At 36.8% G+C, this 18,383-nt stretch overlaps 1 protein-coding gene across 2 annotated transcripts in view; it reads left to right on the top strand.

The window, feature by feature from the left end:
• Window positions 1-1,006: 1,006 nt before the first annotated feature.
• pawr (PRKC, apoptosis, WT1, regulator) overlaps window positions 1,007-18,383 on the top strand; it is a 144,194-nt gene continuing 126,817 nt past the window's right edge. For both annotated transcript variants that reach the window (XR_015481938.1, NM_001006015.2), the window contains exon 1: window positions 1,007-1,741. Coding sequence is in view for 1 of the 2 variants with exons in the window: in NM_001006015.2 (NP_001006015.1) it covers window positions 1,271-1,741 (471 nt within the window). In the remaining variant the exon portion in view is untranslated. The remainder of the gene's footprint in view (window positions 1,742-18,383) is intronic.

Below are 18,383 nucleotides of genomic sequence, written 5' to 3'. Positions count from 1 at the left end.
TATCTATCTATCTATCTATCTATCTATCTATCTATCTGTCTGTCTGTCTGTCTGTCTGTCTGTCTGTCTGTCTGTCTGTCTGTCTGTCTGTCTGTCTGTCTGTCTGTCTGTCTGTCTGTCCTTATTTACAGTCCATTCATTCATCTATCCATTCATTACAAAGATGCTAAATGCTAAAGTGCTACTAAACAAATACTGACACAACCACATGGTTAGGCAAGTTTTTTTTTTTTTTAATTAAGCACAGAAACATGGCATTATCATGTTACCATTTTAAATCTGTGCATTTTTACCACCTTAGTTCCCAATTTGTATCTATCTGTCATGTCCATCCTTCCATTAAATAGTTTTAAAATGCTTAAGTGTCAGTAGCAGTAGCTTTTTATGGTCATTTATAGATGTATAGATGCCTTCAAGCATGCAATTACTAAAAAAGGATTCACTAGCCTATGCTAGATTTTAATGGTATTATCAATGACATGTCAACAAACATATTACCACTTTTATATATTTGTAACTAAAATATAAAACATATTCAGATGCTTATTCTATCTATCTATCTATCTATCTATCTATCTATCTATCTATCTATCTATCTATCTATCTATCTATCTATCTATCTATCTATCTATCTATCTATCTGTCTGTCTGTCTGTCTGTCTGTCTGTCTGTCTGTCTGTCTGTCTGTCTGTCTGTCTGTCTGTCTGTCTGTCTGTCTGTCTGTTAAACAAATAATATCATATATCTCATTACCTATTTCATTAACACTGTAGCAATAATATAATATAATATAATATAATATAATATAATATAATATAATATAATATAATATAATATAATATAATATAATATAATATAATATAATATAATATAATCCTAAAAAAAGTTTGCCTAGCAGCATCAGCTCGCTATCAAAAGGCTGTCGGCTGTTTCCGTTAATTTACGTAAGCTTTCGGAAACGGGGGCAGGACTCGGCGTTTGAGCGCGCCTGCAACTAATCCAGTTCATTCCACCAGTTCACCTGAACTCTTGACGACTGTTCCTGCGCGCGCAGGTGAGCTTTACCGGACACTTTCCTTCAAAACAATACTTTTCTGACAGCTTTACGCTGCTCTGAAGCGACTTCATCGCAGTTTTGGACAACTTTAAAGTCTTTGTGATTATTTTGAAAGACTTCTGAGGAATGTCGCGGATCTGAACAAAAAAGTGCGTGTACTCTTGTCTGTGTTTACAAAGTGATTCACACGAGACGTTTGCGAGAAAGCAAATCATGGCAACAGGAGGATTTAAATCTAACAGCGCGACAGACTTTCTGGAGGAATGGAAAGCAAAGCGTGAAAAGATGAGAGCAAAGATGCTTGGAGATATCGCCGCCGCCACCGGCAGAACCACGGAGTTAAACAACAACGGCAGCAGCTCGGTGAACTGCGTCTCCTCTGCGCCCTCTTATCCGGTGGCTCGGTCCTCCTCTTCATCCGCTCTGAAGGACGAGCCCAAGACATCCGAGCCGCCCGGGGGAAACTTGAAGAAGACGCCGGAGAAAGTGAGCGCAGTCCCGCAGGCGGATAGCCCGAGCCCCGCCGGTGTGGATGACAGTGATAAGGAGAGTCCCACACACAGCAAGAGCAAAGAGAAGAAGAGCTCGGGACCCAGCGCCAGAAAGGGCAAAGGACAGATCGAGAAGAGGAAGTTAAGAGAGAAGAGGAGGTCAACAGGTGTTGTCAGCATACCGTCCAACGAGGTCAGTTCACTTGCTTTAAAGTTTACCTTTTCACCAAGGCAATAGCAGAAGCCTACTAAAATGCTGCTTATTACAACAGCTGTCATAGACATTGTTTTTAATGGTTGCTACACTTTCAAAACAAAATAATAACATGGTGCTTGTTTAAGTTGTTTCCAGATCTAGACATTTTATAGATTGTGTAAAACATGCATTTTAACAAATATACATTGCACAAAAAGTGTAAATACCTTCTGTTCTATTAATCTTTTTATATATTAATAGTGAGCCCTGCTATACATGAAGCTTTATTTACATGCCTTTAAAACATGCCATTATGCTAGTTTTCAAATGGTGTTACCAATGGCGTAATGTCAACAAACAAAGTACTGCTTTATATTTTGTAACTAGAATTAAAAGCATGTTTTTACCATTTTAACCATGGCAAGGTAAACAATAATCAGGTGCTTATTTACGTCATCTATCTATCTATCTATCTATCTATCTATCTATCTATCTATCTATCTATCTATCTATCTATCTATCTGTCTGTCTGTCTGTCTGTCTGTCTGTCTGTCTGTCTGTCTGTCTGTCTGTCTGTCTGTCTTTCTGTCTGTTCTTGGTAATTAATACTTGCTTAGGATACTTTGATGTAAACTTTGGTACTGAATAATAGAAGTAAAGTTGTTCTTTTATTCGCAAATTCAGACTTTCTCCTTAATAATATAATTTTATGAAATTTTTATTTGTAAACTCTAAATAGCAAAATCATATTAGCAGCTAGTGACTATCAAAGTACAACATTGTTCACAGTCAAATAAACTGTGTAAATGTTGTTTTCAAGTCATACTTGCAAGGTTATTTTAGACCAAATATTCAAAGTGCCATAGTAAACAATGTAGGGAGTGTGTCACAAGTGGATGAATGTGTGAATATAAAGCCTCTGTTACTGAAAATATTAATATGCAATGTATTTGCATGCTCTTCGAAGAATGCAATGTTGTTACCATCATGTTAGTTTAAAAAGAAGCCGCATTGTCTTAGTATATAATGTGCCATATTTACGTGTACAGTAAGGAATACAAGATAAAACCATCATGCCTCTTTTTATTGGCTGCATGAATTTGCCAAAAGTATGATAAGAACAACAACAAAAATAAACACAGAAATCATATTATTGTCATGGCGAAGGCCCATATCCTGAGTTGCAACCATATTTGCTTACTGAAAGTGTTCTAAATATGTTTAGTAACTAAAGTATACAAGCTTGCTTGCATTATTACAGCCATATTTGCAATCTTACGTCTACTAACCATCCTACGTGCCTAAAACAAATCATAATCAGTGTCCAAATACCACAGAACTTTTTTTTTTTCTAAGTAATTTGTTGGTAATTTTGTCTAAAACTGACATTATTACAACCAGATTTGCTTATCTAGGCTCAACTCTGGCCAATTTATATAACTTAACTGTGAAGTCCATCGTTAAATGTCACTTAATGAGTGAACTCGCATACCTACATTATGTAATCTTGGTGAAATATCTGTTTAATGCATGTTCTCCTCCAAACAACACTCCTATAAATCAAGACTAGAAGGCAACAAGTCTGATGACTAACAGATTGGGATCACATTATACATATTTTCTCCATTTCATGATTTATAATGACTGTGAGTTGCTGAGTTACGTTGTAGATCATGGGATGGAGCTGATGGAGAACACGGTACGGCTGTTCCTCTAGTTAAAAACACTTCATTAGCAGATCGGTTCACCATAACAATTAGCCTCCAAATCTGTCACCGTTATCTCTCACCTTTCAACCCGTCACATTCCCCTGCATGAGCAGTGGGAGGCTTGTTAGTGCATATGCCAATGTGAATGTCTACCACCCAGCTCCACTGCCCTGCGGATAGTTGCTGTTGGAGGCTGACCAGTATGTCTGCTTTGGCTGGAGATATCCTGTCATTAGCCCCTCGCACTGTGCCAAGGTAAAGTAGTTTGGGAAGTAGGGGGCAGGCCAAGACTTAATGTTAGGGTGTCTTTGAGAGCAAGTATACACACTCATGCCCCAGTGTCTCTCTGCACGAATGTAGAGCTGGGTAAATAGTTTATTGTTTTGACATTATTCTGTCTGGAGCTGAAGTTATTATAAGTGAGGGAGGGCATACTAGTGTAAAGATGGTTAACGGCTATGACATCCTGTCTAAATGTGTTGAACTTAAGGGTCCCATCACCTGAAACTGTGATGTCCAGCAGTATATCTCACACCTTTTGGACATATCAAGCAGGTTTAGTGTCTGCTTGATTTAGTGAGAATGTGCCAAATATCCTTCCTTAACCAGCTTTGAGAAAGGATATGCGGTAAAGCAGACATTTGGACTTTCCAGAGGTTGTTTCCCTGTACTTCCTGCCGCGGCTTCAGATTTAGAGGGCTCATTGTTTGACCGTGTGCATTTAGGAGCTTGCTGTGAGTTTTCAGACTCTTGTGGAGTTACAGTTCTCCGTCCGAAACCTAAACTTGGTTTCCCACTGTCATAATAATGAGGGGTCAATAACTTTTTATAAAGCTGCCTGTAAGCGAGTACACTGTAAAAAGCGGTTGTTAGCCTTAAAAATGGACTAACTCATTGCCCTTAAAGCGACAAGTTGACTTTACTTAAAGTGAGTAAACCTGTTGGAACTGTGAAGTTGACCTAATTTTTATATTTATGCACAGCTCATTTACTTAAGGATTTTAAGGCACCAGATTTACTGACTATTTTGGTTGACTAAAAACTTTAAAAGCAACAGTAGGGCTGGGGTTCAAAAACTAAAATCAAATTTTTCTAGGTCAATTTTTCAATTATTTTCCCTACTGTTTGTGGAGTCATGTGACCCCACTCCTTAAAGGCTGGTTTATTTGTCTGCGTCAAGTACCTGCGTTTGGTCCGGCGCAGCTTTTGCACAGTTTCATACCCCTTGCTATGGCTGACGTGCACCTCTCACGATGATGCTTAGCACAAGCTGATGGACCCATTATTGAGCCTTACTTTGCACTACATTAACGACAGTTGGAAGCTGCGCCAGAGATGCCTTGAGACGGCATATTTTCCATTACATTAAAAATATTATTTACGTGAAAATATTTGTTTACAGAATATGCAAGAAATACTCTGTTTAAAATAATATTTACAGGCTATGGAAGAGTTATTTTATTTAGAAAAAATACTGCTTTTTATATGAAAAACATTAAAAAAAGATTATTTTGTTTCCAAAAGTATTTATTTTCGCTTTTTTATTAGAAAAAAAAGTCAATGTTCATTTTAGGCTAAGTGTGTTTATTTTCAAAGATAATAGATGGTGTATGTTTTCTTGAGTTATTTTAAAATCAAGTAATGCAAACTTCATTCAGAAATCTCTCACTTGTAATATGTGAACATTTTTACTATACAAGACTTGTCAGTGAAGGCAGTGAGGGCTAAAAAAAATTAAAAATAAAATAATTGTTCATTAATCGTAATAAAGTTAAAATATTCAATTAAGCGAGATTTTGACTTTAGGCCAAATTGCCCAGCCGTAAGTGACAGGTTTACTCACTTTTTTAAAAGCAAAGTCAACTAGTTGCATTAAAAGCAACAGGTTTACTAGACAAACAGGAATAAGTTTGGTACTGAGAGCCGTAGTGTGATGAAAAACAGTCAACATTTCTAATAATAAATAATTTTTTCTTTGCCATAATGACAGTAAATAATATTTTACTACATATTTTTCAAAACACTTCTATGCAGCTTAAAGTGACATTTAAAGGCTTAACTAGGTTAATTAGGGTAACTAGGCAGGTTAGGGTAATTAGGCAAGTTATTGAATTACAATGGTTTGCTCTGTAGACTATCAAAAAAAAAAAAAAAATGCTTAAAGGGGCTAATCATATTGACCTTAAAATGCTTTTAAAAAAATTAAAAACTGCTTTCATTCTTGCTGAAATAAATCAAATAAGACTTACTCCAGAAGAAAAAATATTATCAGTTATACGGTGAAAATTTCCCTGCTCTGTTAAATTAATTGGAAAATATTTAAAAAAGAAAAAAAAATGGGGGGCTAATATTTCTGACTTCAACTGTGTATACACACACAAAGAACATGAACAAACATTGGCTCGTACCGTAGACACACAAAACACAATATAAAGAAAAACAATAATCATTTAAATAATCACTTTGAAACAACAGGTTTACCCAGTAAAATCAACTAACCACTTTTAAAGTGTAATTGGTCAGTAATGTATTACTGCAGACTTTGCAAACCATTGCAAACACTTTGTATCAGACTTCAGCCATCTGTATATGTGTGTATCTCATTGTAACTTTAATCCATAACGTGTTTGTTTAGTATTACAGATCTGAAAGTTCATATCATCCGCCAGAACATTTGAAAAATGTTTCCTTGGACCTTATGTTTAGCTAGTGTGGCTGGAAAGTTTGTTTTAATTTCAGAGTGTTTAGGTCAGTGCAGCTCTAATAAACGCGAATGCTATTGTTTGACATCTGGCTGAGTCTCAAAATCCTCTCGACCCGTCAGGAGATAAAAGCCTCCATGTCCGGGCTCCCTGGCGGTTTTCCATTTCAAATTCCAAATCCCGCATAAACAACGACATTCTCATCTTGAAAATGTGCTGAGAAAAACCTTTATGCTTGAGTTTGTGCTGCAGAACTGTTCCTGGATAAACCTGGATGTGGCTGTCCATCAGCAAGGGGGATCATTTTATATTGTGTCCCATTTGGATGAAATTCGCTACTCTGAAAAATAAATATTTATGATGGTTTCTTGCTGAAGGACTTTCTGTTGGCGATGAGCCAGGCCATTTTTCACTCTCCATAGGACGAACCTGAAGCTGGCCGTGGCCTACATAAACTGCAACGTTGAAAGAGATCATACCTGACTGTTTACATTGTGAAGCCTATGAGAATTTGCTGTATATCTGACATTTAGGAAAGGAAACCAGACCAACTGGAAAACATTTGGCACTGAGAGCAGTAGTGTGATGAAAAACAGACCTTAATGCTTCTTATCTTTTGCTGCTAGTGACTTGTGGGGTCTGGGTAAAGTGGTGGTTCACCCAAAAATGAAAACTTTGTTATTAATTACTTGTGCCATTCCAAACCTCAGAGACATTTATTCACTTTTGAAACACACTTTAAGATATTAAATCTGAGAGCTCACTCATCCTCCAAAAATACCAAAACACATCCTCAAAGCACATCATATTTCAGTGGTCCAATCAGAATATTATCAAGCTACAAGAATACTTTAGAATACTTTAAAGCAAAAATAATGACTATTCAACTGTTCCTTCCCTACAGTGTCAGTATATTGTGCACGCTGACAAGCTCTTTGCACTGATGCTTGCTCAGGTTATAGGTCAGCAGACAACTTAGCATGACAACTACATGAGCTTAAACTGACACTGAGAAAAATAGACTTTTGAATAAAGTTGTTTATGTGCACACAAAATGATTCCTATTGCGTAATAACATTCTGATTAAACCACTCAAGGGATGTGGTCTGTTTTAAGGAGGTTTTTTGCTATTTTTCTGGAATTTGAATGAGTTGGGACTAATGCTATCTATGGAGAATGAAGGAGAAGACGACTGACATGTTGGTGAGTAATTAATACCATTATCATTATATATTAATAAAATCTAAATCTATTTAGATTATATAATTTATTATTTTAATGATTTTATTATTGTTTAAAATCATTAAAATCTTTGGATGAACTAACCAAAGACTCAAACCAAGACTATAGAGGAAGTGGAAATACTACTTTTAGTGCACTACTTTCTTTTAAAACTTGCGGAAACCTGCGGTTGTTTATCCACTTATTGCTAGCGGTCACTGAACTGTTGTTAAATGTCATAAGATTGGCACCTCGGTTAAATGCTGTTGTTTAATGTCAAACATAAAAATTTGGTTTTGCAGTTTTACGAGCATTTAACATTTGGCGTGGTTGGCAACGGTCTGCTGCCTGGAATGAGACTTTGCTGCTTAAACAAGCATGTGGCATGTTTTACGGTCACCACTTTTTCCAAACAAGGTCACATACACACCACAAATACCTTTGAGATTTAGTCACGGGCAAGCAAGGTAAGCAACCTGTTATTAGCTCAGCCCTTCACTCTTTTCTCCCTTTGTTCTGGAGCATTCCAGGCTATATACCAAGCATAGAAGAGTATTTTTGGTAATCCTTTCAACAAGGGAAATTCCTGCATTTATTTGTTACCACTGATATTTGTGATTAGAGGCTACACCACATTCTTGACCAGAGGTGTAATGCCATTGAGAGGGAATTAAGAGGGGAAAGTTTGAAAACAGGTAGGGTCTCACTTTACACACTAGGGTCTTTCTTTGAGCCTTGGTCTCTCTCTTAGGTGTCACTCCTTGTTAATATACCAGAAAACAGTCCAAACATGATGTTCTACATTTATTTCATGTCAGACTACATCAGCACAATAATCGGAGAGCTGGAATACAGTGAGACCAAGACTCTGAGGATTGCCCCTTTCACCTTATATTTCATTTCACTTTTTCTCTTTTAACTGTCCTGTCTTTTCAAGCATGACACAGACTCACTTGCAGTTGAAAATGTATGCACTTCCTTATAGGGCTGGGTGATATGGGCAAAATATCGTATCCTAGTACTTTTAGGAGGAATGACGGTTTACGATATATATAATTATATATATCCGGTATTTTCCCATAAATGGTTACTCGAGAGTTATCCAGGAGTAAGATTTTAATATAACACTGGCACTGCATGTTCCTCTATGTCGCGTCAGTGATGGGTCATTCTTAAACGATTTGTTCATTTTAAACAAATCTTTTGTATGACTCATGAAGTGAATCACTTATTTTGCGCATGCGCTAATTTGTGCAATTGGAATTTATGTGCTACCTTGGAGTGTTTTCGCGCAGAATGTGCACGTGTGGCCTCAAACCATATTGATATGAACGTTACTTTGAGGTGTGTCAGCACAGTTTGGTTGGGTTTTGGCACGGTACTCTTGTGGTGTGAGTGCAAAGCGCGCCTGAGCTCGAAACTGAAACTACTTTTAATGCTGTTTTATATGGATTTATTAATCATTCTTACTTATCATTGAACAAACTGTCATTATTTATTATGGATACAAACCTCTTATTGCATGTCAACCTTATAGAAACCACCTAATACGTGCAGCATGAGGATTTTGTGATAATTGATGAGCGTCAAAAGTTGTGGATCTGTTCTGCGAAATATTTGACTGCGTGTCACTGCATCCCAAACAAACAATACAAAATGATATAACTTAAACAATGTCCACTATGCTGAGTGGGAGCTCTTCTCTTCCTTTGCAATGTTTTTAGGTACGCCCTTTGCATTTCTCCAACTAAGGTGTTCGGGGAAGCATATACCCCCTTCCCCAAATGCCATCCCCTTCCTACTTGAAGATTTTTTTTCTTTATATATATTTGACTATTCTTTCATACAGAACAGATCTATTCTTTGCTCATTTATTAATCAAACAAAACCATTTCATGTTACCTTATTTATACGATGTAGGGTTGTAACGGTATGAATTTTTCACGGTATGATAATCGTCTAAAACAATACCACGGTTTGACGGTTTTGCGGTATACGGTATGTTACAAATGTTACAAAATAATAGAACAGTGAAGCAAATTTGACTTTTTCCAAATAATATATTTTTAGTTACTATAAACAACACCACTTACAATGAACAAATAAAAATAAGAAAATAATAAATAATGTGTCAAAGTCCAAATAAAGTCCAAATAAACATGGTGCAAATCCTCAGTAAAAAATAGATATAAATATTTACTATACTATAAATAGTTACATAACGAAACTAGATTCAATATGGAACATCCTTAGGTTTTATGTGCCAGCATGGATATGGTTGTCTATGGATATGGATATGGTTGTCTGCAATGCAGACAAACAGCTGCATCTTCATTTGCGTCTTTTGAAAACAGCAAGAGCAGCAGTTCGTCTTTGCTGTGTCACTGTTTTGTCATGTTTCTATGCTGCTGTGCATGCAAAAGTACTTAGTATGAGAATTATTTCATGCAAAACTTTTTTTTTTTTTGCGTTTTATTTAGCCGCGCATAAATGTATGCCTATCTCTCATTTCGTGTTGTTCAAAAAGCTTGGTCCACAAACAAAAGCGAAACCTATGCTTATTGGTTGTGATATAGCGAGTTTGAACCAATCTGGGCATGGAGGAGGGACAATGCATCAATGTATCATGTCTGATTTGTCCGGAGACACAGTGACGAGCGTTTCTTTGTCAAATCAGCGTTGTCAAATGTTGATGACGTAACCGCACTGATTCCAGAGCCTCTGAAAGTCCGAATGTTATGTGATACAGCACTGGAAAGCTGAGATTCTCTTCTTTATGCCAATCTTTGAATTGTATGAATCGGATCAGCGGATCAAAAGTTATTAAACATTTAAGAGCAATACATATTTTTAGCCGCGGCTGTCTCGGTCTTTAAGGGTTAAAACCGTTGATATGCAATTGTTCATGGTATGATAATCGTGCATGTTCAAATCGTGGTAAACCGTCATACCGGTATATTGTTACAACCCTAATACGATGGCTTGTCATTTCTGTCTGCTCTTTGTATTGCACATGCAGTGAAATTTATGTTGTAAAATATGTTGCGTCAACCAGATGGAATAAAAAAAAAAACATCTTCTGAGCCCGGAGAATAAGTTAATGAATCCCACTTTTAGGCATGGTACCACACTTTGTGTCCAGTGTGTGGCCAGTGTCATTGCAACACTATTCATCCAAAAGACTGAACTAGGGTAATTGCCTTGAATCAATTGCAAATATTTAACAGATAGCATAGATGCACATCTGTCATCATAAGTATACTTTGTCTCTTTCTTTCTGTCCCTCTTTCATGCATGCATGCATGTACGCACACACACAGAATCTAGAATCACGCAATAGAATCTTTCCATCAACATCTTCAAATAGCATCTAACAACTAGTTAATATTTATTTTCAAACATTTGTTTCATTTTAATCTGGATTAAACATGACAGAAAAAGGTTTTATTTTTTGGCTGCTTGATACTTTTTTTCTATAACGTCCCATCTGATTCATGGTGAGAATACTGAAAAAACGTTGCTCATTTTAGAAGTTTGGTATAAAGGATTTATATTTCCAGGACAGAATGTAAGACTAGTACAGACTAGAATACATAAAAGTATAATTTATTGCTCTAAATCTCCCAATAAGAGACAGATATTTTGCAAACTTTAAGAAAAGATTCCATATAATCTGTCATTCTAGTTAGCAAGAAAACACCGCCCCACAACCCCTGTTCTCATAAACCTAGGGGTAACACTGCTTCTATGTTTATGATACTTGACAGGCATTGCCATTGTAGTCTGCAAACCACAATCAATTCAGTTGCATGTCATTATGGTGCAGATATAATAATGGTGCCATCTTTTACATTTGGATTTGTAAGAATGGTCACGGTAGGTGCACATGATTTAAATAGCCGGTTGATTGTGACAGTCATGCGTTCACCCCTTTTCCTTATTGGTACAGACACTATAAATAACCCCTTCCAGGATTGTGTGTTTAGACTTGCTCTTTTTGTTTGGTTGTGAAATATCTCAGCGCTTTGTCAGCGGTGCAGTGACGCATCGCTCTAAATGAAGTCGTCACTTATTAACATGCACCAGACACCACATAGAGAATGAACTAAATGACCTGGTGCTTCCTCTGTGCGTAGGCTCGCTCTTATCTACAATATTTGTCTTTGTACAAGAGCGGTTGCTTCTTAGTTCAATATTTGAAGCCTTTAGTATCAGTGGGCAGAGTTCAAAAGAGGAAAGAAACTGTTGTATAACCCCTGTTGAGATAAGCCACCAGTGTTGGGGAAGCTACTGTGAAGTTGTAGTTTGCCAAACTTTATGTAAAAAAACCCCCACAAAAAATGACCTTTTCCGCTTGTTCAAACTACTTATTTAAAATGAGACTACAGGATTCTTATTTATTGTGGGGGGACAGCTTATTTTATGTTCTTTATCTACTTGCATTTAAAAAGAAATTTAAGAAATGCAAGCATAACCAATGACATAGTAATTAAAGATTGAGTGTAACTGATATTTACTAGTCATAATCTACAGTGTCTTTAATAGTGTGCCCAAAATATTATCATTTTATTCTGGCAATATAAGAACAATGTTACTTTATAATGTAATAATTGATAATAATACTTTATGCAGTACCTGATCAGCTAAATTATATTTAGCTTTTGTGTGCATTTGTCACTGTGCACTGTTGTGTACTTGTTGTTTCATACTAACCTATTTTTTAAGTATTGTATTTTATATGTATTATTGTTTTATCATATTGTTTTTTTTCTATAGTTTGTTGTAATTTTGTAAAATGCAAAGAGCACATAATTAATTTTTTTTAAAAAAGCATGCAGTTAGAAAATATGGGAATGATAAGCCAAGCAAATCAACAACATTATGTGTGTGCAATTTTTCTGCAACAATGCTTTTATTTTCATGTGAGGCATAAATTGTACAAAAATATATATTCTAAATGCAGTTTTTACAAACTTAATATACAATATTGTGCACATATATATCACAAATTCCTCATCAAGTAAGACATTTTAAGTGACTTTTACTAATTATTAGGGTTTCTAAAGGATCACTTGAGATTGAACGCTGAAAATTCAAGGTTCACATCAATGAATAGCAGTTTAAAAAATGATTTAAGACATTAATTCATTTCAAATGAAAATAATAATTAATTTTATTTTATAAATAATTTTTTATTATTGTTTTAGTTTATATTATTTATTTAAAAAATAAATAATTATAAGAACAAGAAACTTCTTACCAGAACAGGTAATTTTTTTGATAGTGTACTTTATTATTTTTATAACGGCAAACTACAACAATATAAATACATCAGGTTGAAATATTAATAAAGACCTAGCTACAATGTAAAAAGTGCTGGGTTTCACAACCAATTTGTTTTGGGACAACATGAAGGGATTAACGTTTTAGTTTTTACATTTTCTATTTTATGTAAGTAATTTGAACAAACAGCAGTGCAAGTCATCAGCGTACTTGCACAATACTTTCACTTTATCATTGCATATTCAATAAGGAAGACAAACGCATTTCACAAGAAGCAATGTGGAACAGTTTATTCCATGTGCTTTCCACAAACAAGTGTAGAACAACATATGAGAGATGGCAGCACTTTTTTTATGGTATCTGTTCACACTTTATCGCACAATGCTGATTATTTACACAACTGGCGGTTAGCTTTGATTGTGCGTGAGCAGAAACAATGATTATAAAAGCAAGCAGAATTTGGCAAATAGTTGTTTGTGAACATTCCTCTGAGCAGGGCGCTCGCTGTGAGTCAGTGGTAAAACCAGGCCACTCTGCGTGATTAGGCATTAGCCTGTCTGCTTACATTCACCACTGCACAACAAGACAAACTTTGCTTTCTATTTTCTTTTCTTTCTTTCGTCCTTTGATCTCTCTCCCTGCATCTCTCATCCCTCACTGTGTGTGTTTTCTCGCTCTGTCATGTGCTGCAAAGAGTGCTGATAGGCGGCTATTCCAGGATCTCAAATCAGTTTCACCTGATGCAGGAAACTTGTTTGTTATAGAAGCAAAAACCGCAGACTGTATTAAAGTAGTTCTTATCTTCAGAGATGAGCAGTCATGCAGTATTGTGTTAAACTTTGGTATGTGGTAATTCATCTCATGCTGTTTGTGCTGTTGGATATCTCACACTGTTGTTGAGGACAGCTATGCTTTACATAAAACCGATTTTTATTATTGCTTTTTATGACAAATATGCCCTTTAACAATAACTTTTTTACTCCATCGAAGGTTCTTTATAGTGGAATAAGGACTTTATTTGATCTAGGTGTTCTACAAATCATATCTAAAGGTTATTTGGGGGTTTATTCATTCTGCCATCACTTTGAAAACCTCCTTTTTAAAAGTGTAATGTTTTACGTGTGGCACACCGATAACTGTATTCTAGGTCACAACAAAACTCCTTGAATATGTTAGTTGGTGCACAATAAAATGTTTCAAAAAAACAATTAAGCATTAATGACTTTTATATTAAACAAATATGCAAACACTACTATTAAAATTTCATTATAATTAAGATCACAATACACCCTATTGTTTCCAGCTGAATCCATATTGGACTGCACTCGCCAAATATTTACCAGCCTATAACCATTAACTAAAAAAATGTGTCAAAATTGGTTATTGTTTATTGGTTTGTGTTAGAATCATTGAGCTTTGTAGTTTGTACATTTTTGCCTTCAGACCCCACTTAAACTTTCAAATCTGCTTCACTTAGCTTGGTTAAATCTCACTTGAGTTTGTTTTTGGTGTGGTTCATTCAGGCAGGTGTGAATGCAGCATTCACATTCCAGTGCCCACCAAAAGTGGGCCAAACAAGTGGACTGAGACCTGATTGAAAAAGTGGTATGCTTTCGAACAAACACTTGAACAGTTAGTTTGTGGTAAGAAAATGGTCTCAACTCCTCTACGAAATGTACTGCAATTTTTTGGACTAAACCAGCTGTTGATAAACACTCGAAGGGAGACAATGTTTTCCAGCGCTTTACCATTTAAAAAATGTAGTTTATCTAAAATGATGCATACTAACTATACTGTATAATATAGATTGACCAGCCAGGGATACGATTCAGCCAGTGCAGTGGTTGTTACTAGAAAGAACACAGCTGCGGATGGAAGTTAATAAAAATTATTGATAAAATTATCCATTAATTGTATTTATTGAAGTCTACGCCTACGCCCAACCTTCACAGTAATGTAAAAACAGTAATTACAGTATTATTTTTCAATATTTGTTTAATTGCCCATTAAATTGTATTTTATTAATGTCTACCCAAAGTTCACAGTAATTTTAATGTACATATATTAATTGTTGTTGTACAGTGTCACAGAAATGATGCTAAATTGATGCAAGTATCCTTAGATGTATGCCATTTAGACTTTACTCAGCACATTTATCTCTCCATGCTAAATAGCATCTTGTTGTTTGTGTTTATTAGTTTTGTAGGAATATTCCAGCACATTAATTCTGACAAATCAAAAAATCCGTCAATGAAATGCGTTCAGTGACACATCTGCCATGTGGCCGATAAGTGATGTGGATGTTGTCACATGACTGTCACATGATTGTTTAGTTTCATCTAGTTCATACCAAAAAAATCAATGTGGTGTAAAAAGTAACCAAAATGGCTGAAAATGCTACAAAGTATATATTTTTTTGCTCTTGATCTGGATCAAATGATCCATAGATGTGGAAGCACCCGCAAACAGCAAATATTAAAGGGCATCTATTTTAGCCCCTTTTCAAGAATCAAGTCTTTTGTGTCTTCAGAATGTGTCTGTAAAGTTTCAGCTCATCAGATTATTTATTATACCTTTGTGTATGTTGGAAATTTGAGCTGTTTTGACTTTGTAGCTGTTTTTGTTGCCTGTGCCTTTAATAGCGATAAGCTAGTTCTTACTGCCCACCGTTTCCACATGTTAGAACCAAAATGATAGCTCACTATTGCTATAATGGGTGTAGCTTCTCCTGCTGCGTCTCACACATAAACAGCATAGTGACAGACAAGAATGAAGCAAATCTCCCTTACTACAGTAAGCGTGCATTTACATGGGGCTTCAGCATCAATGCTTGACCGAGGACGTGTCTGAAGCTGGGGCTGGCGCGATCATAATAGCAGCATCAGCCAATTAAATTAGTCTACAATTGGCTACTGTCTAAACTTGGGTATTTGCATAAAGCGATCTGATTGCCTGATGCTTACACTGACTCTTGAAAAGTTGTGAAATCCCCAACTACTGCAGCGAGCAACGCTGCTGATACAGCGCTGAGGTCAATTTAGTTTGGCAACACTTGTCACCCATTCAACTTGAAGGGCAAGCGTTGACGCTGACGCCCCATGTGAATGGATCATAAGAACTCTCCCAACAGTTATTTTATGTATTTGTTGTGGCGTTAATTCAAGCCTTTTTATACAATGTCGTTATTAAGTTTGCGCACAAGCGTTTAGCTTTGCACAGTTTTTGCAAGGCAAATGTGACAGGATGAAGGTTAATATACAATGCTGGATGGATATCTGTTATGTTAATGCACAAAATAAACCTCATTTAAGTCTAACATTCTTGAGGGGGTCGCACACTAAATGGGCTGCTCGGCGACGCTCTGTCACGCCACGCAGCGCAATGCGTTTTAGAATTCGAAAAATTACTTTTTTATCAGTGTATCCACACCAGCGTCGCAAATCAGCGGCTGTCCGCGGCGCCCAGCCACGAATCGGGACACTGTTCTTATTCTGCCACGCCACAGGGCACCATTTGAATAGTTTCGTTTTAAATAACATGCAAAACATGTCTGGTGTGTGATACTTCCAACTGTCATGTGCGGCGCATTCGGAATGCGGACTGCTTTACGTCAGGTTGTGGTGGACCTCAAAATGGGAGGGATTTGGATCTTATTTCAACATCAAAAAATAAAAAAAGAGACTTATTTTTTTTCTATCACTCCAGTATGACTGTGGACACAGTATACCTACACACAGTTCTGTCCAAACAGCTCACAAAAGATGATTTTCATCATAGGTGCCCTTTAAATATTCTCTCACTAGCTAACAATGCATATTTTATGTGACTGTTTGAATGCTGTGCACATCATGATGTTCTACTCTACAAAAGCTATTGTGTTGAATGGGTTTATACATGATAAAAAGGTTTGGATCCTATTTGCACGTGTATTTAGTGTCACCATCTTGTGACAGCTTCATTAAAAAGCACTCAATCATACTGTAATGCCAAGTGTAAACGGGGCCACAGAGACTTTATTGTGGGTTATTTTGACTCAAATCAATAAGCAGCCACTTACAAGAACCTGGCAACTACTTTGCAGCGCCCTTAAAACCACTTAAAACTCTGAACATCAACACGCTGAACGGGATAAGAACATCTTACAATTTCATAGCGATTGTTTGGCTTCTACCAGAACACCTCAGCCTTGTGTTGACATGTTTTCAAAGGGAGCACGGCTTCAAATTGCTTTGTATTCTTGTCAGTAAACTCAAGGCTTGTCATCATAGTTATGAGTTCTCCGGTATGCTGCCTCGTGCCGCATCTCCATGGATACACTTCAGACTTTGACCTCAAATAAATGTTTGCATTGTTGCCAAGCTATGACACTGAATGCTAGAAGGGCATAAAACGTAACATTTCTCCTATTCTCTCAGTCACATTTCTGAGTAACAGCCTTGAAGAATGCAGAAATATGCAGAGCGGTCACATAACTTGACCTTCATCACGGTATACATTCCTTAGCATGATTATAATTAAGGATTCAAGTTGACTTTCCTTCATCAAAATGGCATTTGTGTCTCGACTCTGCTTGCGAGCTGTTGTGATTTTCGTTGAGCAAAGGCCTTAAAGAATGTGAATCATTTCTAAGGTCCACAACTTCTTCCATACCTTGTAGCTCAGTGTTTAAGGAAGCCGAATTTGATCCCCGGGGATCTGTTCTAAGGAAGAGCATCTGTGGACACATCAAAAGGCAAACCAAGAGCAGAGACGCTTTGGAATGTAACCGGCAAACACACAACATCAAATGAAAACGTGCAACCAAAAGCTCACGGACACAAGAGTTTGATCTTTTAAAACCCAAGAATTGTCCAAAAGGAAAGTTGTGTTTTCAAAGGGCTCTCCTTCTGAAGGATGAACCTGTACTTTTTTCAGAATTAATTTTGACATTGGAAGTAGTTGTGCAATACCCAGTCTTCATGCTGTCTTCATGTGCTTTCGCAGATTTCCTACTGCCCAGCTCATAAATTGTTTGTTGTTGGAAAGAATGGGAAACTCCTATTAAAATTTAAAGATATGGAAGACTTTACTAATATTTTTCAATTCAATTCAGCTTTATTTGTATAGCGCTTTTACAATGTAGATTGTGTCAAAGCAGCTTCACATAAATGGTCATAGTAATTGGAACAGTGTAGTTCAGTTTTTAGTGTTTAAGTTCAGTACAGTTCAGTTTAGCTCAGTTCAGTGTGATTTAATCATTACTGAGAGTTCAAACACTGAAGAGCAAATTCATCGATGCGTAGCTCAACCAATCCTGAACCATGCGAGCCAGTGGCGACAGCGGAGAGGGAAAAAAACTTCACCTGATGGGAGTGAAGAAAAAAAAACTAGAGAGAACCAGACTCAGTTGGGCACGACCATTTTAATTTCTCTGCTGGCCAAAAGTCTTGTGCAGAGCTTCAGTCACCGCGGTGGAGGCTGGAAGATGGCCTCAGCGAAGACTCGTCTGTCCCTGGAATCAGACACATGTTCTCCACTCCCCATGACCATCAGCGCAGCAGCAGCTCAGGATATGGCCTGGTCCCGGATATGGAAACCTTGGGATCATCTCGTCGCTGGTTTTGGATCCAATCAGTGACTCCGCATAATCTGAGGACCTCGGGATGAGTATGCCCAGGTAAAAATAGAGAATAAAGAGAATAATTAGCGTAGCTGCTGTTCATAGTGTATATAAGCAAGATGCAG

The sequence above is a fragment of the Danio rerio genome, chromosome 4 (genome assembly GCF_052040795.2).
Source record: "Danio rerio strain M-AB ecotype USA chromosome 4, GRCz13ab, whole genome shotgun sequence".
Taxonomy (NCBI): domain Eukaryota; kingdom Metazoa; phylum Chordata; class Actinopteri; order Cypriniformes; family Danionidae; genus Danio; species Danio rerio.
The sequence above is the reverse complement of the archived record's forward strand: the minus strand, read 5'-3'. Positions and strand labels throughout refer to the sequence as shown.